Here is a 23,621-nt window from a genome sequence, read left to right on the forward strand (position 1 = left end):
AATACATGAAGCATTCAAGAAAATGTGTCATGCATTTTACTTGTTGCTGTAAATATTGTTATTAAGCAAAAAATTTTAGTGATAACCACAAAGTACATTGTAATTGATTTAAATTACATTTTTTTTTTTACCAATTCTGTGAATTGAAATTAGTCAACTAGTTCACACAGAATAATGATTAATTTGAGCTATGCACCATACTAGGCAAATGGCACAAATTAAAATGAAAGTTGTGCTTTGTCTACAATAAGTATTTTTATCTATTCAACTCTCATGTTAAGTCATTGCAACCCTGGAGGATGGGCACTGTCATGCTCATTATACAGAGGAGGAGACTAATGCAGTTAAAATAACATATGTGAGTGTGTCAGAGCCAAGGATTCAGCCAGGGCTTGAAGTTATTAATATTTGCTGTGAACTTGCTTAATGGTACTTGATACAGTCTTATTCACAGTATTCAATGTCTTTCTCAGAACCAAGTTCAAAAATTACCTCTCTCCAGAATGTTTTCTTTGATTAATACTTTTTTATATAGATGCTTGTTTTCTGAAATAATTTTATAAATATTAGAATAGAGTTCTAAACACAGGTGTAAAAGATTTTGTTAATAGACCATTTATTCATCTTATTTATGTTTTGTTACTCTGTGGCTTAAATCTTTGCTTGTTTGATTGAATGATTGATGTTTTGTATATGTGTACTTTTTATAATTACAGTTCCACACTAGCATCTTGCAAGTTTCAGTCCCTTCATTATTGCCAACATCTGTAGGAGTGGAAACTCCTGAAAAATCCAAGGTGCCTCCTAAGCCAGAGACGTCATTTGAAGAGAAGTATGTCATTTGTAGCCTACTGTTGCAATATAAATGTTCACAAAAGTAGATCAATGAAAAAGAAAGGCTTCACATGTATTTACAGACACAGTTTTCATTCAGGAAATGAGAAACAGGAAGACATATGCCGGGAACCCATAATCAGTTGTGTATTATTGATAGTAAGGTATAAAGCAGGAAGTAATGGGACCTGAGCCTGGGAATGTGAGATGGGTGAGTTAGAGAGAGGTTTTAAGGAACTTGGATTTTACTTCCTAGATCATGGGTCACCAGGGTTGTAAGCAGGGTAGTAACAGTCATGTACCACAAGGCTGTTTAAAAGATGGCTATGAAGGAAACAGGAGAGGGAATCTGTCTATAAGGCAAATAGAATTTTTTGCCAGCATAGTCCTCATTGCCTAATCTTACATGTAGGCCAAATAAAATAAAGCAGAATATTAAAAAATACAAATAGCTTCTTTCTTTCACTATTCCTGTTTAGTTCTTGACAGTTATGTTCACATAGAACATATAGATAGTTCCTAACCTACAATGGTTTAACTCAGTGATTTTTCTGCTTTTACATTGTTGCTGTTTTTCACTTTCAATATGGTATTCAGTAAATTAGATGAACTATTTAATACTTCTTGTAAAATAGGCTTTGTGTTAGGTGATTTTGCCCATCTGTAGGCTAGTGTGAGTATCCTGTGTTTAAGGTAGGTTAGGCTAAGCTGCATTGTTGGGTAGGCATGTTCAACATGATGATATTTCATTTCAACTTATTATGGGATTTTCAGGACTTAACACCATCTTAAGTCAGGGATCATTTTAAGATCTTTTATTCATGACATTAATAAATACCTTTTTTACATTTTAGTGATGGAAAAACAATCCTTGGTGCTGCTGTCGAAAACCAGCTGTGTGATGGTCTTTTGTAAGTTACATATTATTGAATGTCAAAAGTGTGATTGAGCCTTGAGAAAGAAGAGGTCTCTTACACTAACAATAATCAATATTAACAGTTAGTATGTTGGTGACAATGAATGTCCGTTAAAATTCTTTTTAAATATTTTTAGTCGTAGATGGACACATTATTTATTTATTTTTACATGGTGCTAAGGATCAAACCCAGTACCTCACACATATGAGGCAAAGGCTCCACCACTAAACTGCAACCCCAGCCCTAAATTAATCAATAAATTAATGCCTAGCTATAATAATTGGGTGGGAGTGGAGGGTTGTAAGTTTACAAAGAAACACTAATATACCATCAGTTCATGCCTTCGCGGATCTTTAGCCTTTATCAGTTTTTATTTGAAGTTCAGTGCTTTTACTTCATTTTTGTGCTAATTTGTATTTTTGATTCCAGCAGAAAAGAATCCCAGAGGGTGTTATGATGACTGGAAAAGTTGAAATAGTTTTAGGTTATTGTTGTTTGTTGGTTTTTGTTTCATTTTAAAATTTTTATACTTTCACTTTAATAAACTGACCTAATATGAATATTTATCCAAGTTGCAATCTGTATTAAATTAGAAAAGTCTTTTTACAGAGCAGTACTCAAAAGACAAGGTTATTTCTGTTCTTGCCATTATCTTTTACTTTAGTTGGTTGTCAACACTACTAGCAACTTAAGTACACATAAATACAGAAGAGATGCCTTTTAAAAGTTCACATATTTATATTATAATTTTTAGAGGAAATACATTCCTTTTCTCTCTCTCTCTCTCCTTCCCCTTCCCTCCCTCCCTCCTTCTCTCTCTCTTTTCTCTTTTTTAATGGTATTGGGGATCAAACCTATAGTCTCTTGAATGCTAAGCGAGAGCTCTACCACTGAACTACTCCCCACCCCTTTTTTTCTTTGTAAACTGGTCACACATTCCTGCCTTCAGTTTGTAAGAAAGTCCATTTCCATATCTGTATACTGAATGCTAATAATGTGAAAGAGAAAGTCTCTGAGTGTTTATAGTATCATTTTGCCTTCCCTGAGATAACTAATGGATTAATATGGACAGCAATAGGGATTCCTCCATTTTGCTTGGATCAAACTATAAAACAGATTGTTTTGGCAGGCTCAGAAAAGTGATTCCTTTGTGATTTGGAAAATAAAATTGTCATTCTTGATTTTATTAGAAGAATTAGATATAAATAGTATATGAGTATTTAAATTTCCTGGTATAAATATATACATGCAAATGATGCACCATTAGTCCATGGAAAACACTGGCTTATTTTAAAATATTGACATCAGAATAAGTGCTTTTCCAGCTATTCTAACATGTTTGAGACATTTAGAGTTATTGGCAGGACAGTTAACCACCCTTGCTTTTAAAAGAACTAAATGTTATAATTTAGTTAAGTACATAAGTGACTGTCTGATTCCAGATTTTCTTTTATTTCCAAGATTCAACCCATACACGTAATTTTAGTTTCTTACTAAGATGATCTACTTAGAAATAGGCACCTGAGTCACATATTATTAATCCTAATTATTATTTTTTTTTTTGTTTTTTTTTTTTTTTAGAACTTCAAGTCTACAAAAGTCCAGCAGCCTAGGCAATCTGAAGAAGGAGACATCAAATGGGGTAGGTTCTGTGTTTTCTTTCTGTTACCCCCAGAAGAAAATATTTAGAGATCTTCATCTTTTCTCATTTTGCAAATAAAACTTATAAAAATGCCTGTGATTTCTTTAATGGATAATTATTAGCTACCATGGCATGATTAATGATAAATATTAATTACGAATATAAAGGATTGAAAGTAGTTTAATAAAACCAAGAATAGAGACTTTAATAGAACATTTTAGGAAATAAATGAAACTAAGATTTTGTAGCTTAGAAGTGATGTAAACTGGGCTGGGGAAATAGCTCAGTTGGTAGAGTGCTTGCTTCACAGGCACAAAGCCCTGGGTTCAATCCCCAGCACCACCAAAAAAAAAAAAAAAAGTGATGTAAACTTCCAATTTTGGAACAATGTGTGACAAATTCTGAATATATTAAGGATTCATATAACAACCTTAAATGTTGTCATTGTTTTGAACAGGAAAAGGAGTCTATTCAGAAGTCTTCAGAGGTAATTTTATATCCAAATTAAAATATAAAAATGTTTTCAACTTCTATTACATGTAAGTTGCTTAAATGTCTCCAGAAGACCAAAACTCAGAGCCACCAAACATCATGCTAGTTGAAAGACATCAAGGTCACATTCTGTGATTCCATCTCTAAGAAATATCCAGAATAGATAAGTCCATAGAGACTGGATGTAGATATGTATTGAGGTGAGAGGAGTAAAAAATGGAGGAAACTGCTCCTGGTGAGGGGAATGATGAAAATGTTTTGGAACTAGATAGGGGTAGTGGTTGCACAACATTGTAAATGCCCCTGAATTATTCATTTTGAAAAAGTTAATTTTATGTTATATGAATATCACCTCAATCAGTTATTAAGTAAAATCAAAACTACAAATTCACAACCATGTTACTCAATGTTCTTAATGACCACAAATGGGCTTCCTCAGGCCTCATTAATAGCCCTTCTTAGTAGGGTGTGGTGGTACACACCTATAATCCTAGGGACTTAGGAGGATCACAAGTTCAGAGCCAGCCTGGGTAACTTAATCAGAACTTATCACAAAATAAAAAATAAACAACTGGGTGTGTAGCTCAGTGGTAGAGCACTCCTGCATTCAGTCCCCAGAAATGTGCAACAACAAAAAAACTACAACAAAAAAAAGGCCTTCTTAGATTCCAGGAGTTTATTTTATAACACCATTTCTCACCTGAGGCATACATTTTGGTGTTTTTAGGATGTCATTTACATGTACTTGTTTCCCCTCCTTTTCAATCTGAACTCGTAAAGGTTACAATTGGGTTGACAGGCTACTTCAAGAGGCTGTCTCCTGACTGTTCACTTTTAGTACATGTGTTAAATGTAGATAAGCTAGCAAGGCAGTTGATAGAGACAACTGTCATTTAAGTCCTTTTTTGTCTTGTCAGCTCAGTAAATGGTTAAAGGATTTTGACATCAGTGTTGAGACACAGATAACAATACTGCTGCTACATCGCATCATTTGTAAACTTGCAGTTACTATGTGCAATAGATACATAGAATAAAATCCCTGTCTTAAATGCTTGTGTTTTCCCTTCCCTTTCCTTTACTTGTGCAAAAGAAGGAAACAGAAAGCAAAAGATATTAGAGACAAAAACATGAGACTAGAAGCATTCTGATGTAATACTAAAACAATATAATACTATAATACTGTGATACTATAATTGCCAATTCAGATAACCAAAAAGCCCAAAATAAGTAATTACTATTTGCACCTTCATTTTATTACTCTTTGACTATTTAAAGTAACAGAGCAGAATCTTCTTATATTGCTAATATAAAAGTCAGGGCTAATGCCTGCTTTGCAGAAGAATTACATTAGGCTTCTGTTGATACAGTTGTAAAATAAGAATGTGAACTGTGCTAAGCATGGTGGTGCACTCCTGTAATCCCAGTGACTTGGGAGGCTAAGGCAGGATCTCCAGTTGAAGGCTAACCTCAGCAACTTAGTAAGACCCTGTCTCAAAATAAAAATAAAAGGGACTGGGGATATTCTCAGTGGTAAAGCACACCAGGGTTCAGTTTCCAGCACCCACCCGCCACCCACACACTGTGAACTGTATTCTAGTTCTATATCATAATTGCAATAAAAGTGAGAAACCTAGTCTGGTTATAATACTTTCATTCTATGTCTTTTGAAGAATGAGGCAAATAAAATAAAATTTGAACTGGGGTTGTAGCTCAGTGGGAGAGTGCTTGCCTAACAAGGGTAAGGCACTGGGTTAGATCCTCAGCACCACATAAAAAATAAAGAAATAAGAAATAAATATTAAATTCTTTAAAAAATAAAAAAGGAAAATTTGAGAATTTCTCTATCTTAAATATTTAAACTGTAAACACATTGATTATGGTTTAGTGATGAAGGTGTTTATCTTATTGCTATTGCTGTTTTTTTAAGTAGCTTTCAATGTGAATTTTTTTTTTGAAACTTTAGTATTGTATTTGACATTGGTAATCAATGTGTTACTTCAGTTTTTTTTTTTTTTTTTTTTTTTTTTATGTTGTTGTTGTTTCTTCCTGGTTCTGGGGATTGAATCCAGGTGCCTTAAGCTTGCTAGCAAGTGCTCTACCATTGAGTTATATGCCCAGTCCTTCGTTATTCTTTTAAGCAAAACATGCATTTATCTTGGTCTAATGTTTAGTGTTGGACCTGGTATGTCCCAAGGATTGTGCACATCAATGCTCTGTTTTGCTGTTATCACCCCTTCTCAGGATAAAACTCCAGGAGAAAGTAGCACATTTGGGAACCTCCCTCCCAAAGTTCCAGGACGCGATGCCTCCATGGATGACAACCCCTTTGGCACTCGAAAAGCCAGATCTTCCTTTGGCCGAGGCTTCTTTAAAATCAAAAGTAGCAAAAGGACAGCAAGTGCACCAAACTTGGGTATGTGTGACCGAGATGCATGTGACCTGATCTTTGAGGGAAAAGATCAATCTCTTCCCTTCCCTTATTCATCTATTTGTACATGAAGGTGAATGACATGGGGAGGGGCAGGTACAGTTAGCAAATAATGTTTCAGTGACTTTACTTTAGCAGCGTGAAGATGTGTCAATTCTCACCATACTGTTTCCTGTGGTATAAATAGCAGAAAGATCTAAAACTGCAATTGTCCGTGGCATCATTATAGACAGTGTCCCACCTGTTTAATAGTGGATAAGCTAACCCCCTTTTGACAGCCCTGGTGGAATCTATGTGTAACCTCAGAAGCACAGCACATGCCTTTCCTCCATGGTGTGTATTTGTGAGGAAAAGTCTCATCTGTGTTTCATTTTGTCACCCCCTGTGTTCTCTCCTTTGGGCTGCGTGTGATTGTGTGCATTGTTGGGATATCTGAAGATCGTAAACGAAGTGCCAGTGCACCCACCTTAGGTATCGTACCCCTGCATGCCAGCCTTCACCAGCACTGTGCTCCAAACCTATCTAATCCTTGCTCTTGGCCTGTATAATCTCTCGAAAGTGAGCTGACAGCAATCAGAAAATGTAGTTCTCTATTTCAGATTGCTTTTTCCATCTTCTGCTAAAAAGTGTTCCATAGAACCTTTGCTTCCAAGCCTAAACACTGTTTTAGCCAAGGCTGTCGTCACCTTGTGGGGAACTCCAAGAGGCCCCAAAAGTGCTCTGAAGGTGGCAGAGTCCAGGGTAGGAGTGTCCTGGCATTGTCCTTCCCAGCTCTCTCACCCCTGGTGCACATATCATCATTCATTCACTCCTACTTCCTTTTCCGTGTGTACCTTTTCCCCAGCCTCCAAAAAGAAATGTTTTTAGTCAGGTAGGGAGGCTTATAGAAGACATTGAAGATGATAGTTATAGGCTTACTTCTCTTAGGGGAACATTTTTCTGACATCTTACCGCTTTGAAGATGAAGACAACATTTAGCAACAACAGAGGCAACTTTAAGTGTTATCTGAAGAGTCACCTAAAAGTGATTTTAAGAGAGGAAGCTCAGTTTTCCTTTTTGTATCACAGTGTTCAGTAGGAAAAAAAAAAAAAAAAAAGTCTTCAAAAGGTTATAATGATTCTTTTAAAATGAGAGCGAGCTAGGCAACATTCCCAGGGGCACGGTACCCATCTTGTCTATAGGGTGTGAATGGATAGACTCCCTTGGGTTTCCCCAGTAGGTGTTGTCACATTATATAGACATCCACATATGTATTCATGTGGACCAGCAAAAATGACATTCTCTCTTGTAGTCTTAAATGTCTAGAATGAGCACTGGATGCATAAAATAAGATGATCTGTTCAGACAACTTTTTTCAAATAATCTGCTGCATCTTTCTTAGAATTGAATTGTTGATGCTTAGAGGCAAATGCTGCTTACATATAACCTGTAATCACAGCCCTGCTTCATAGACAAGTCAACTTCTGCAACTTGTATATCTTGCTGCAATACTGTTCCTGTGATTTTTGTACAACTTTTACTTTCCTTTATTAAGTATAAATCTCACATTGAAGAAATAATAGCCCTTATGTTTGTTAATGTACAACTATCCACTGACAGTTAAAAGAACTAAAATAAATCTGGCAGTGACAAATGTGGATGTTATTTTAAAGCAAAATAAATAGGTACTAACTTTATATCAAAAGGAAAATTTATGCATACCAGTTTATTATTCTCTCACTGCCCAAGTCATAATAAATTGGGATAAATTTCTTTAAAAATTGCTAGACTGGGTGCCATGGCTCATGCCTGTAATCCCAGCTACTCAGGAGGCGTAGGCAGGAAGATTGCAAGTTTAAGACCATCCTGAACAATTTAGTAAGACCCTGTCTCAAAATAGAAAAAAAAAAGTTTGGGCACTTCTTGGTTCAATCCCCAGTACCACAGTGTGAGGGTCAGCTAGTACTTAGTAACTGATGTGATCTAAATGCCAAAGGAGAAAAAGGGATAAAAAGAAAATGACAGAGTTTTAAATGGAATAATAAGGAAAATATTAATTAAATATCAAATAAAATTTAAGAAACTCAAGGAAATTGAATGGATTTGAGTACAAAATGTCTCTGGCACATTGAATTGGGAACATGTACAAATATTCAGATACTGAGACTAGGAGATCAGACTAGGCCCAGAAATTTTTATTCCACCTGCTCATAAATGAGTAAAACCATCACTTAGTGCCAAGCTTAAGCTGGGCATAGTAGCACATGCCTGTAATCCCAGCTGCATGGGAGTCCAAGGCCAGAGGATCTCAAGTTTGAAGCCAGCCTGGGCACTGCTTATTGAGCCCCTGCTTTAAAATGAAAAATGGGCTGGGAATGTGGCTCAGTGATAGAGTGTTTGCCTAGCATGTATGAGGCGCTGGGGTTCAATATCTAGTACCCCCCCACACACACACACACACAAGCAAAAGCTATTATTAATGCCAAGTTTAGAGGCGGTAAGATTGTCAAAAGATCCTACAGAGGGAACTTGCAATCTTAAAATGGAATAAGAGGAAAAGAAACCAGGGATGCATTGAGTGGCACACACCTGAGATAGAAAGATAGCGAATTTGAGGCCAACTTCAGTAATTTAGCAAGAATATCTCAAAAAAAAAGGGTAGGGATGTAGTTCAGTGATAGAGTGCCCCTGGGTGCAATCCCTAGTACCAAAAAAAGGGTGGAGGAATGCTATAGCAAAGAAGATACTGTCAGATGATGATCTAGGAGTATCAGGACAGCAACAAAGGGAGATAGTGCTTTTAAGAGTGTGGAAAGTAGTCAACAGTGCCATGAAACTAACTGTAAGATTAAGGATAATTTCACTGAGAGTTCATATCACTTGGGGAAATATTTTAGCAGTCCCATCTCACACTTTTAATCTCAACACAGTTATGATTTTAAGTTAATGAACTTTATACTCAAGAGAGTAAACTGTAGAATAGAATATACATTTGTGTTCCATTTTTTCATTTTTATTGGAGCTCTCTATCAGTCACTGATTTATAGAGCAACAGAAGAAGAATCCTTAACAGTTGCTAAAACCAAGGTTAATTTCTAATCATGTTTATTCTGCCTTTTAAAATTCATCAAGTCTTCTGTTCTGTTCTTGGAATAGCTGAAACAGAGAAGGAGACAGTGGAGCACCTAGATCTGACTGGTGCATCTTCTCAGGCCAAAGATTCACAGGGGAATAGTCCTTTCCAGTTATCTCCACCATCTCCAGATTCTAAAAAAAAATCCAGAGGTATCATGAGACTCTTTGGAAAGTAAGTAAAAGAGTGAATGAGTAGAGTGGGATTTGTCTTACTTCTTGCTCAAATGTAGGGATAAGTGGAAAACTGGCTGAAAAATGGATATGAAATTATAGTTTTTATGTTCCTCTTATGAAAGGAAGATTGTGACTTGAGATTCATTAACTCATCAGGCCTCAGTTAAAGCTTGAGTACAGATTTTTATGTTACTGCACTGCAAGGAAGAACAGCTCAAATCTACACACCAGTTTAAAAAAAATTCTGATTAGCTGTGTTCTGTGTGCACCCTTGTAGTAGACTGAGGCAGGAGGATCACAAGTTTGAGACCAGCCTGGGCATCTTAGTGAAATCCAGTCTCAGATTTTAAAAAATAAAATAAAAAGAACTGGGGGTATAGCTCAGCAGTAGAGTGCCCCTGGGTTCAATACCCAGTACTGCCAAAAAAATAAGTTCTGATTAACTTTAAAGTCTAAGACTTCCCAATATCTAATATGTAGCCTTGTGGGGTTGTGTCTCCTTCAGACTTAGGAGAAGTCAATCAACTACATTCAATCCAGATGACATGGCTGAGCCTGAATTCAAAAGAGGAGGGACACGGGCAACAGCAGGCCCCCGATTGGGTTGGTCTCGAGATTTGGGACAGTCTAACAGGTAAGAATAGTCAGTGAATGAACTTTAGCATCTCTACCCATGTGTCGAGGCCTCAGAGACACCTGCAGTATACTGTCACCTGATTAAATAATCAAAAGTATAACTTTCTGCCAAAGAGGCTCCATCATCTTTAGAGTGCTGTGGTTTGTCTGTGATTGGTTAGAGCTGTTTGAGCTAGGAAAGGAGCCAGAGCTAAAGTGTCAGCCACATCTGTACTATAGTGGTATTTTATATAATTTTTGTTTTAGAAAATACTATGAAGAACAGCCATGGATAGTATAGTGGTTAAAAGTAGGTTCAAGGAGTCAGGGTGCAGTTCAGTGGTACAGAGTGCTTGCCTAGCATGTGTGAGATGCTACGTTTGCCCTTCAGCACACCATACACACACACACACACACACACACACACACACACACACACACAAGAGTGAGTTGAAACTTGGGTTTGGTTTCCATCCTTACCACTTTCTACCAGCAAGGTGATCATAAACAATGACTCTAATGCTATGTAAACTTTCTTGTCATAATAATAATAATTAAGACCCACCCCAAAAGGTGATTGTGAAGATTAAATGAGTTAATATGTGTTAAGTATCTGGCAAATAATAGCCATTCAATAAATATTAGAGATTAGTGGAGTCTTTGAAAGCACTTAAAGACAAATTCTATCAGAAGTCTTAGGCTTATCAAGGCTATGTAATGTTTTATGTATTAAAACTCTTAAGAACTTTTCCTACATCCTTATCAAAGTGGAGAACAATTCTGACTTTCTAAGCGAAAGGTGGAGTTGGCAAACATACAGTACAAGGTGTTGATACTAAATCTAAAACAGTCCCTCGCACACAGGCAGGTCACTGGACACAGGTTTCCGCAAGGAGGAAATTCCCTTTGCCTTTTCCAAATACCTAGTGGTCTCATTTGCCATATGTTTTCTTTGAACACAATAAAGGACTTCCTTGTGCATTAAAAAAAAAAAAAAAAAAAAAAAAATTCAAAGTCATGTTCATCTTCACCCCCAAACAGGAAGGAATACTGTGTCTAAGAAAAAGCATACAAATTTTGTTTTGATTACTCTTTCCTACACTCAATGGCAGCATATTGTCCTCTTCTCATATGTTGTCATCAGAAAAGAAACCATAATTCTGTAAAAGTTCATTCAAGTTAGACTTGAGTTTTTTCAATCCTAGTTGTTTTCTGCTTGGGAATCCAGTCTTGAAACAACATTGGTTGAAACTGGTACAGTGACTTGTGTTGGTTCAACTTAGCATTTTTCTATAGAACAAGTTCTTGCTAAATCATATTAAATCTTTTGTAGTTTTATTTAAAATGAAGACAGTGGTCTTAGAAGATAACTTTCAGCTCTAGTTCAACTTCCTGCTCCAAATACACATTAAAAATTGTTTTTCATGGTCAGCTGTGTATCACCAGGGAATATCCATATCTATTGAATGTAGAGTTGTTCAAAACTGAGGATAAGCCACAAAATTGTCTTTGAATTGTTTCTCATGCATTTGTTCATTTTCCTCCAGTGACTTGGATACGCCATTTGCCAAATGGACCAAGGAGCAAGTTTGTAATTGGCTTGCAGAACAAGGTTTGGGATCCTACCTGAATTCTGGCAAGCACTGGATTGCATCTGGTCAAACACTTTTGCAGGCTTCTCAACAAGATCTAGAGAAGGTGACTGCTTCTCTATTTTATTATAAAATACTGAGAGAAAGAAAATGTAAATATAGGATAGCTTTATATTCCAGGAAGGGTCACGGGTGGAGCCAAAGTTAGTAATCTTGAAATGGTTTGAGTTTTCAGCCACTTCATACTTATTTCATCTCATGGACTTAAAGGAAGGGCTGGTCTTAATGATTCTTTGTGGAACACATAAGCCACTGAGAATTCTATTGAAAAATAATTTATACAGCCATACTACTAAACCTTAAGCTCATATGACTTAAAATCATTTTGTGGCTTTATCATTGACTTATATTTTCAATGTAATATATGCAGTTCTTAGCTTTGCAAAAGGAAAAGACTCCCAATGTTCTGTGTCCCAGGTGTTTAAAATTTTGCACAAAATAAGAGTAAAGTTCCCATTGCATGCTATAGTTCCTGTTTTACAAAGAAAATGAGTCACTGGGGGTTGTCTAACATATCACTAAATAAACTGTGGTCATCTTGGCTCTCTAGGGGGCCTCTTATCCAGCAACATTTTACTAGCCTGAGTTAGTGTTTTGATTTAATGTAGATTGGGTCCTTACTGCTAGCTTCATTTTGGAAGAATTTGCATCATTTTCCAGAGTCATCAAGCCCATATAGATAGAATTATCAGTTTAATTATTGTTTATTGTTTTAGGAACTTGGAATCAAGCATTCACTTCATCGAAAGAAACTCCAGCTAGCCCTGCAAGCCCTGGGATCTGAGGAAGAAACCAATCATGGGAAGCTAGATTTCAATTGGGTCACTAGTAAGAGCTTTTTATTCTTAATAAAATAATAAATAAATATTGTTGCCTTTTCTTTTTAATCACAAAAACAGATGTTTTGTGACACTGTAACAACACTGGTTTCTGTCCTTTAGGATGGTTGGATGATATTGGCCTCCCCCAATATAAGACCCAGTTTGATGAAGGACGGGTAGATGGTCGAATGCTGCATTACATGACAGTTGTAAGTGACACTTTGCTAGGGTTTGGAGGATTAAGACTTTTTTCTCTGAAAAACATATGAGTAACCAAAATATAATGTTTTCATAATAGTTCCACCAGAGTATGAAGGTGTTGCTTTAACTTGAGGAAGGGGAAATATTTCCTGTGACTAGAAGTTGTGGAATTTGTTGATTGCAACTGCTCTGGGATGATCTGAAACCTCAGTTTAAGCTAAGCAAAACTTAATTTAAAGTAAGCTATAGAGAAGGTTGATTTATACATATTCAAAAAGGTGAACATTGAAGTGTATACTATGTCTAGATGAGTTTTATGGCATATTGAATTAAATCTCATAAAGACATTTTTAAATAGAATGTGGCATTCTGAAGCCCTAGAAGTTTCTAAGTTGTGTATTCTCATATGCGATGACTATTCAACAGAGGCATCCTCTTTGGCCTGACATCCACACCCAAGTGACTTACCTTCTCCGTTCCCATCTCTTGGACATCTGTTGCCTGAAACACTTCTGGCTTCAGCCCAGTTCTGTAAGGGCAGGAGTTACTGGGGTAAAGGAGAAGAGGGGAAGGCTAGACTTTCACTCTGGTTTCTTCTTTACTGTACATTTCTAGCCTTCCAGCCAATGAGTAGAAAAACTCCCAACTTTAAAACAATGAGAACCTGATGTGATGGTACACAGCTATAATCCTAGTGACTTGGTAGGCTGAGGCAGGAGGATATCAGCCTGACAACTTAGTGCCCCCCTCTCAATTTTTTAAAAAAGAAAATATAGCTAGTGGTATAGCATCTCTGAGTTCAATCCCCAGTACCACAAAAAAAAATTTAAACAACACAACAGTGGAAGAGGTGGATTCCAGGAGAATATTGTTCTAGATTCCATAGCATGATTAATGTTCTACTTAAGATACTTTTATTTGAATACCATTCTTAGATGGTATCCCACAGATATCATCTTTTTTAAGTAAGAGTAACTAACTAACTTGGGTGAGAATCTCTTAATATCTAAGAAATGTGAATTTTGGGTCATGGTATTTGTTTTCTTCTCTTACCATTGAACCAAAACCCTTTTATTGGCGGCAGTATCATGTGAACCTGCATTCGATAATACTGATATGTGTAACATTGCATATTTGTTGTGTTACGTACCCTTTTAAGCATTTTACTCATATTAATACTTGATTTTCAACAGCCCTTTGGGTTAGTACTAATATTATCCCCATGATTTAGATGAGGAAACAGGAATCAAGAAATTGGGTAACTTAAGTTTCCATAGTTAGAAAATGGTAGAAAGCCATAAAGCATTTAAACGCAAGCTGATTCCAGATCTCTTTCTTAATAGTTCACTGTTCTGCCTGGAACAAATTCAGTGACTATTTACCTGCCTATCTAGATATGAGTATGTTCCCCTGGGAATGTGAGCAGGCTTAAAGTCACAAAAAGGGTATGCATAACTTTTGTGGCTATAAAAGTGTAAAATTACCTTGGAAAATTAAATCCCATAAGTAATAGGTCACAAAACACCTGCTTTAATGCAGTATCCTGGATTGGATCCTGGAACAGAAAAAATATTCTTAGTGGAAATATTGGTGAGAACTATAAAATAAATATCTGAATAAGTCTGTAGCTTTAATTATTTGATTGTCTACATTAATCCCTTAGTTTTGATGAATATAAAGATGTAAATATTATATGTTATATTACTATAAGATGTTAATATTAGGGGAAACTGGGTAAAAAACTTATAGAACCATATACTATCTAGCAACTCTTCTATGTATCTAAAATTACTCTAAAATAAAGGGTTTTTTTTTAATATAAAAGCAGAAAAAAAATCACCATCTATTTTGATTTAAAAGGAAACTTTATTTTTGTTGTTATACATGGGCAAAATACCTTTATTTTATTTATTTATGTCTATGAAGTGCTGAGGATTGAACCCAGTGCCTCATGGGTACTAGGCAATGCTTTGCCACTAAGCTACAACCCCAGCCCCTGGTCTTTCCTTCTAAGACTCTTCAAAATATAAAGATTTTCAAAAGTAACATTTTATTTACACAGGAAACATTATGTATGTAAATTTTTTAATCTGATAGATTTAATTAGATGAATATAGCCAGTAGTAAAATATATGGACCATTCTGTACCTCAATTTTAGATAAAATATGTAAAATGCTTTTTCTAATGTATCATAAGATCCTGTCTTTAAGAAATTAATCCTGCAAAAATTTCAGGAAATTATTTTTGCTCAGTTAGTAGCCTTAAGATTTAAACTGCTAATACTTTTATTCTTAAAGTATTCAATAGTAGATTCATTTTTTTTTTTTCTTCTTTTTTCCTCTCAAATGTGTTATCAGGCTGGGGATATAGCTCAATTGGTAGAGTGCTTGCCTTGCAAGCACAAAGCCCTGGGTTCAACCCCCAGCACTGCAAAAAAAAAAAAAAAAAAGAAAGAAAGAAAGAAATGTGTTATCAGTAGGGTGTGCCTAAAGTGGATGTTTTCCTTGTTTACTTTCTGGGTGTGTTTGGAGGTAGAATGGTTCCCCAAATCACTATCTTTGGAAATAATTTATTTTGGTGTGTTTGTATGTTTAAAAATGTTCCCAGTGGCCACAGACTGATGAAAGTTTTTCCTTGAAGGGGTGATAGGTGATATATGTTAATGCTTATAATTTCTTCATTTCTCTTCTCTTTTTCACTCTTACCAAAAACCTTTGCACCAAGTGACATAGTATTTGCAAAATTGGTCATAATGTCTGCTAGTGAAGGCATAGTAATGTAGAACTAGAAAACTCTTAAGACTAGGGAATAGTACAACAAGCAAGTGCATTCTTCTGAGTTTCTCCAAAATTTTATGTGCCTTAGTTCAGAGAACCAAACCTTGGACATAGTGATTCTTTAGCTATCTGCCAAAAGAAAAAAGAAAGGGGCAGTTTGGCAGATGCCTTTCATTGTTCTTCTTAAGTATCAGCTTTACCTGCAGATAAAGTTGCAGAAACTAAGGAGAAAACAAAGAAATTCCTTTATTTGCAGTTTGTGCAAATTACAACAAATAGGGCTAGGAATGTAGAGCACATGCTCAAGGCCCTGTGTTAAACCCCAGTGCCAAAATCAGAAAACAAGTTTTCTTTTATTCTGTGATCCAGCAAGTGCTTTTCTTTTTCGTGTGTGTGCAGTCACGCATGTGTGAGGGTAAAAAAATTTTTATGAGAGAATGGAAAATACAGCTGATTGAATTAATTTCGTTTCCTGGATGACTTTTCACTTCATTCTGAGACAATCTCAGTTGGTCAGGGAGATGAAACATTTCTGACAGATAAAATCATAATTAGAAATTTGTTCATAGAGATGATAGGCAAGATTTAGCTGAAATAAAAACTCATTTTACATTGTATTTCATACCTGTAGGAAAACTAATCCTAATATAAAACTAATAACAGAAAGCACATTATGTCATCATTGTCAGCACTTACATGTAACTAAAAAGTCAAGTAATTGACAACTGTATATCATAGTAGTACAATATTTTTCACTTCATGCAGACTATTAATAAATTTAAATCATGTTTTCTATAGTTTCCTTAGAAAATAGAACATATTTGGAATCAAAATATAAACTCATCATTTATGATATCAAAATACAAACAGTAAATGATTCAAAAGTAAAATTTGATATTTGTTGTAATTGATTAGTGTTATTTTCCCTTGGAATTTCTTCTCTCCTTTTTCCTTTGTAACAATACTCCAAATTATTTAAAAGTTTACAAAAGTATTTCATTGTTTTAACTCAAGTTCAGTATAAATGCCAATCTGCAGCTACCAAGATACCTACTACTATGAAATGATGTAATAGTTACATGTGCCCATTGGTCAGCACCTATTCCACAGTAGAAGTGCATTCAGGACACACCTCTTGGGAGAACTGATTTGGGTTTATTTCATTGTACTTTTTCCCTCCTGCACATAGGATCTAGGTTTATTAAGTCACTTAAGGAGGAATGCTCAGAGAGTGCTTTTCAAACTGTGTTTTCCAGAGGCCTGAAATTCTGTTAACTATGAGAGCATCTGAGGGTGAAGCAGTTGGTAGTCATCTTTCTTTGAAACATTACTCTGGGATCTTGGAGAGAATTTTATTTGGAACAGGAAAAGGGTTCGGTTACTAAATAAAAGCTTAGAAAGCACAGACAAGGTCTTGGGGCATTTTTTTTTTTTTTTAAGTGGCTCTTCTACTTCTTCGGTTGTCTGAGATTTCCCTAGAAAGGTCTTCCTACTATGAGGCCAGCACAGTGAGCCTCTCTTTGTTCTTTTTTGCAGGATGACTTACTGTCTTTGAAGGTTGTGAGTGTCCTGCACCACCTCAGTATCAAAAGAGCCATTCAGGTCCTGAGGATCAATAACTTTGAACCAAACTGCTTACGGAGGCGGCCATCTGACGAGGTAGCACATCACGGAAGACTCGAGCATGCATTTTACGTGCTTGTGCCTGAAGAGCTGGTCTCCTAAAAACCTTGAATCCAACCTCACTTATTTTTTGGACTTTCTTTTCCTATAACCCTATCTAATCCCCCACCATGATGGTCCCCTGTGTAACTAAAGCCAAGGGTTACTTTTCATTTATGCTTCCTCCTTTTAATGGGTATATTTTTTCCTGCCTCCTTAATCCACAGAGTTAAATATCACTATGAAGACTTCCTCTCCCCTTTCTTATTAGTGTGTAAAAAATTTTGAAACTTTGTCATATAAATCCTTTAAAAAAGAATTCAGATTAGCAAATACTTCATACCCTTTCTTTAAACCTTTAGTGGGATGTTAAGTAATGGTGCTCAATGTGGCAGACTTTTTGGATTTTTGTGGATCTAATATTGAGGATCATGTCCCAACAACTAAAGTTCATGGTGATTTTTTTTGTTCGTACAGAATAGCATCACCCCATCTGAGGTTCAGCAGTGGACCAATCATCGAGTGATGGAGTGGCTGCGCTCTGTGGATCTGGCAGAATATGCCCCAAATCTCAGAGGCAGTGGTGTCCATGGTGGTCTCATGGTAAAAGCTCTGTTACTATTCAATTGACTTCTCATTTTGTTTCCTTTTAGTCTAAGGAGTCTGGTATTACAGGTCAAGTATCCCTAATCTGATATCTGAATTGCTCCAAAATCTGGAGAGTTTCTGAGTTTCCATACCACAAATGGAAAACTTACATCTGAACTCATGGTATGAGTTGCAAAGTGTAGGTTTGCTAATATAATTTAATATTATATAAATATAATATTATATGATTTAATGTTATGTAAGATTACCATGAGTTTATGTATATAAAGTATCTGAAATGTAAATGAATTATGTGTTTAGACTTGTGTCCCATCCCTGAGATATCTTATTATGTATATGCAGATTTTCCAAAATACCTTGGTCTTAAACATTTTGGATAAAGAATAGTCAACCTTTATCAATGTACTTGTCCTAATCCTAGATCATCTTTCCCAACCCTCCAACACTATTTCTAGTAACTTTTACTCTCGGGGTGTTTTTATTTATATCATAAAACTCTAGATCAGATTTAAATCCATTCTTTTACTGTTCTCCTTAATGTTGAATATCATGTAGCCACTATCTTTCATATGATCATGATTTAAAACCCTTGCAAAAGACATAACAATCATAAATATCTATGCCCCGAGCATTGCCTCATCCATGTATGTCAAACAAATCCTTCTCAATTCCAGAAATCAAATAGGCCACAACACAATAATACCAGGCGATTTTAACACACCTCTCTTACCACTGGGTAGATCTTCCAAACAAAAATTGAATAAAGAAATCATAGATCTCAATAACACAATCAATAATTTGGACTTAATGGACATATATAGAATATACCATACAACAAAGTATGAATATACTTTCTTCTCAGCAGCACATGGATCCTTCTCTAAAATAGACCATATTTTATGCCACAGAGCTACTGTTAGCAAATACAAGAAGATAGAGATACTACCTTATATTCTATCAGGTCATAATGGATTGAAATTAGAAATAAATGACAGAATAAAAAACAAAACTTCTCCAATACCTGGAGATTAAATAATACACTATTATATGATGAATGGATAACAGAAGACATCAAGAGGGAAATAAAAAAATTCTTAGAAGTAAACGAGAACAAAGACACATCATATCAAAATCTCTGGGACACTATGAAAGCAGTACTTAGAGGAAGATTTATTTCATGGGGCACATTCAACAAAAGAAGTAAAAATCAACAAATAAATGACTTAACACTACAGCTCAAAGCCCTAGCAAAAGAAGAGCAGACCAACACCAAAAGTATTAGAAGACAGGAAATGGTTAAAATCAGAGCTGAAATCAACGCAATTGAAACAAAAGAAACAATTGGAAAAATTAACAAAATAAATAGTTGGTTCTTTGAAAAAATAAACAAAATTGATAAACCCTTAGCCACACTAACAAAGAGAAAGAGGGAGAAAACTCAAATTACTAAAATTTGGAATGAACAAGGAAATACCACAGCAGACACGAGTGAAATACAAAACATAATTAGAAGCTATTTTGAAAATCTATATTCCAACAAAACAGAAAACTTTGAAGACATCAACAAGTTTCTAGAGACATATGAATTACCTAAACTGAACGAGGAGGACATACACAACTTAAATAAATCAATTTCAAGCAATGGAATAGAAGAGGTCATCAAAAGCCTACCAACAAAGAAAAGTCCGGGACCAGATGGGTTCTCAGCCGAGTTCTACAAAACCTTTAGAGAAGAGCTCATTCCAATACTCCTCAAATATTCCATGAAATAGAAGAGGAGAGAACCCTCCCAAACTCATTCTATGAAGCCAATAGCACCCTGATACCTAAACCAGATAGAGACACATCGAGGAAAGAAAATTTCAGACCAATATCCTTAATGAACATCGACGCAAAAGTTCTCAACAAAATTGTAGCAAATCGCATCCAAAAATATATTAAAAAGATAGTGCACCACGATCAAGTGGGTTTTATCCCAGGGATGCAAGGTTGGTTCAACATCAGGAAATCAATAAATGTCATTCACCATATCAACAGACTTAAAGTTAAGAATCACATGATTATTTCGATAAATGCAGAAAAAGCATTCGATAAAATACAGCATCCCTTCATGCTCAAAACACTAGAAAAAATCGGGGTAGTGGGAACATTCCTTAACATGTAAAGGCCATCTACGCTAAGCCCATGGCCAATATCATTCTAAATGGTGAAAAACTGAAAGCATTCCCCCTAAAAACTGGAACAAGGCAGGGATGCCCTCTTTCACCACTTCTATTCAACATCGTCCTTGAGACTCTAGCCAGAGCAATTAGACAAACCAAAGAAATTAAAGGGATACAAATTGGAAAAGAAGAACTCAAACTATCCCTGTTTGCTGATGACATGATTATATATTTAGAGGAACCTGGAAATTCCACCAAGAAACTTTTAGAACTCATAAGTGAATTTACTAAAGTAGCAGGTTACAAGATCAATGCTCATAAATTCAAAGCATTTTTATACATAAGTGATGAATCTTCAGAAAGAGAAGTTAGGAAAACTACCCCATTCACAATAGCCTCGAAAAAAATAAAATACTTGGGAATCAGTCTCATAAAAGAGGTGAAAGACCTCTACAATGAGAACTACAGAACACTAAAGAAAGAAATTAAAGAAAACCTTAGAAGATGGAAAGATCTCCCAGGTTCTTGGATAGGAAGAATTAATATTATCAAAATGGCCATACTACCTAAAGTGCTATACAGATTCAATGCAATTCCAATTAAAATCCCAATGATGTACCTTACAGAAATAGAGCAAGCAATTATGAAATTCATCTGGAAGAATAAGAAACCCAGAATAGCTAAAGCAATCCTCAGTAGAAAGAGTGAAGCAGGGGGTATTGCAATACCAGATCTTCAACTCTACTACAAAGCAATAGTAACAAAAACAGCATGGTATTGGTACCTAAATAGACAGGTAGATCAATGGTACAGAATAGAGGACATGGACATAAACCCAAATAAATACAATTTTCTCATACTAGACAAAGGGGCCAACAATATGCAATGGAGAAAAGATAGCCTCTTCAACAAATGGTGCTGGGAAAAGTGGAAATCCATATGCAACAGAATGAAACTAAATCCCTATCTCTCACCCTGCACAAAACTCAACTCAAAATGGATCAAGGACCTCAGAATCAGACCAGAGACCCTGCAGATTATAGAAGAAAAAGTAGGTCTAAATCTTCAACATGTCGGCTTAGGATCAGACTTCCTCAACAGGACTCCCATAGCAGAAGAAAGAAAAGCAAGAATCAACAACCGGGATAGATTCAAACTAAAAAGCTTCTCTCAGCAAAGGAAACTATCAGTAATGTGAAGAGAGAGCCTACAGAGTGGGAGAAAATCTTTGCCACTCATACTATAGATAAAGCGCTAATTTCCAGAATCTATAAACAACTCAAAAAACTCTACACTAAGAATACAAATGATCCAATCAACAAATGGGCTAAGGAAATGAACAGACACTTCACAGAAGAAGATGTACAAGCAATCAACAGATATATGAAAAAATGTTCAACATCTCTAGTAATAAGAGAAATGCAAATCAAAACTACCCTAAGATTCCATCTCACCCCAATTAGAATGGCGATTATCAAGAACACAAGCAACAATAGGTGTTGGTGTGGATGTGGGGAAAAAGGTACACTCATACATTGCTGGTGGGGTTGCAAATTAGTGCAACCACTCTGGAAAGCAGTATGGAGATTCCTCAGAAAGCTTGGAATGGAACCACCATTTAACCTAGCTATCCCACTCCTTGGCCTATACCCAAAGGACTTCAAATCAGCATACTACAGAGATAGAGCCACATCAATGTTCATTGCTGCTCAGTTCACCATAGCCAGATTGTGGAACCAATCTAGATGTCCTTCAGTTGATGAATGGATAAAGAAACTGTGGCATATATATACAATGGAATATTACTCCACCATAAAGAATGATAAAATGATGGCATTTTCAAGCAAATGGATAAAATTGGAGAATATCATGCTAAGTGAAATAAGCCAATCTCAAAAAACTAAAGGACGGATGATCTCGCTGATAAGCAGATGATGACATATAATGGGGGGTGGGAGGGGTTAGCGTTAGAGTTAGGTTTAGGGTTAGGTTTAGGGATGGGGGGCAAGAATGGAGGAAGGAAGGACTGTATAGAGGGAAAAGAGGGGTGGGAGGGGTGGGGGGAAGGGAAAAAATAACAGAGTGAATCAAACAACATTGCCCTATGTAAATTTATGATTCTTAATGAAAAAAAATGGGAAAAAAATGGCAGAATGACTCAAACAACATTGTCCTGTGTAAATTTATGATTACACGAATGGTATGCCTTTACTCCATGTACAAAGAATCAAAATGTCGCCCATTTGTTTACAATTAAAAAAATGCAGTAAAAAATGAATAAATAAATAAATAAATAAAAATAACACAGCATGTCATCAAAAAAGTAAATAAATAAAACCCGTGCAAAGATAAAGATTATATCTCTACACATTCATGTTGCATAAGGAATTAGCTTCCAGAGTCAGCACTCCAGAGAGGTACAAGTGCTGATGTGGTAAATAAGGCCTGAAATCTGGATTATAGGACCAGCTCTACTATTCACTAAGGCAAAATAAAGAAAAATACATAAATTAAAAAACAAAGTCCATAGCCCGCCTACCCCCCTGCACTGTTGAGAGGGTCATTGGAGATGACCCAAATAAAAGAACTTTGCAAACTGTAAAGTACAGTACAAACCTGTATGAACCATGGTACCTTTTAACATCTTAATTTTTCTTACAGGTTCTAGAACCTCGTTTTAATGTAGAAACAATGGCTCAGTTATTGAATATTCCACCAAATAAGACCCTGTTGCGAAGACATTTGGCCACTCATTTTAACCTCTTGATCGGTGCTGAGGCCCAACATCAAAAGCGAGATGCCATGGAGTTACCAGATTATGTACTTTTAACAGCTACTGCCAAAGTGAAGGTTAGCTCAAGCTCACCTGAAGCAAAGACTCAGCTTTAACTGTTACCTGGTTACTCTATTTTCTGGGGTTTACTAACTTCTGTGGATGGGTTGATAAGATATATATCTTAAAGGTATATGTGTGTGTGTGCGCGTGTGTGTGTTTATATTTATATCTTTAAGAGTAATTTAAATAACACATTCTTGAAGGTTTCTGCCCAAATCATTTATTTTAATAGAATTAACAATAATAAAGAGCATGATGTTGGTTGACTTCTATAATTAACATATTGCCAAAGAAGGAATTCTTTTACCAGACACTATCCTGATATGGTAGCAGAACAGGCATACAAAATAATCAAAGTCTTACCCAAGAGAAATTGTACTAAGGACCTTTTTTGTTTGTTTGTTGCTCTTAGATTGAAAAATCTTTGCAAAATTGGATTTATCCCAGAGAAATACCATCATTGTACTAATCCTGTCTAAACAATATAAAGGCTCTTGGCATATTTTGCTTATCACAGTGATTGTCCAGCACATGGTGTGAATAAGATTAATCCCGTACTTCATAACAAGAATCATTTATGATATTGATGTATATACTCATATGCTTAGGATGTATTTGTTATATAAATTTAATCATCCAGTTGCTTTTCTCTATGTGGAGTGAATAATTTTTTTTTTTTTTTT

The 23,621-nt window shown here is 35.7% G+C and overlaps 1 protein-coding gene across 9 annotated transcripts in view; it reads left to right on the forward strand.

The window, feature by feature from the left end:
• Positions 1-23,621, forward strand: part of PPFIBP1 (PPFIA binding protein 1) — a 211,428-nt gene that overhangs the window by 184,652 nt on the left and 3,155 nt on the right. For 4 of the 9 annotated variants that reach the window (XM_079139306.1, XM_079139305.1, XM_079139310.1 and 1 more), the window contains 14 exons: positions 717-832; positions 1,689-1,745; positions 3,333-3,393; positions 3,851-3,880; positions 6,127-6,298; positions 6,752-6,784; positions 9,450-9,600; positions 10,108-10,236; positions 11,765-11,915; positions 12,586-12,697; positions 12,811-12,899; positions 17,206-17,328; positions 17,809-17,934; positions 22,764-22,952. In XM_079139306.1, the coding sequence (XP_078995432.1) occupies positions 717-832; positions 1,689-1,745; positions 3,333-3,393; positions 3,851-3,880; positions 6,127-6,298; positions 6,752-6,784; positions 9,450-9,600; positions 10,108-10,236; positions 11,765-11,915; positions 12,586-12,697; positions 12,811-12,899; positions 17,206-17,328; positions 17,809-17,934; positions 22,764-22,952 (1,539 nt within the window). The remainder of the gene's footprint in view (positions 1-716; positions 833-1,688; positions 1,746-3,332; positions 3,394-3,850; positions 3,881-6,126; positions 6,299-6,751; positions 6,785-9,449; positions 9,601-10,107; positions 10,237-11,764; positions 11,916-12,585; positions 12,698-12,810; positions 12,900-17,205; positions 17,329-17,808; positions 17,935-22,763; positions 22,953-23,621) is intronic. The other 5 variants (XM_079139308.1, XM_079139309.1, XM_079139313.1 and 2 more) reach the window with 2 other exon arrangements.

Source organism: Sciurus vulgaris (assembly GCF_902686455.1).
Source record: "Sciurus vulgaris genome assembly, chromosome: 5".
Classification (NCBI taxonomy): Eukaryota; Metazoa; Chordata; class Mammalia; order Rodentia; family Sciuridae; genus Sciurus; species Sciurus vulgaris.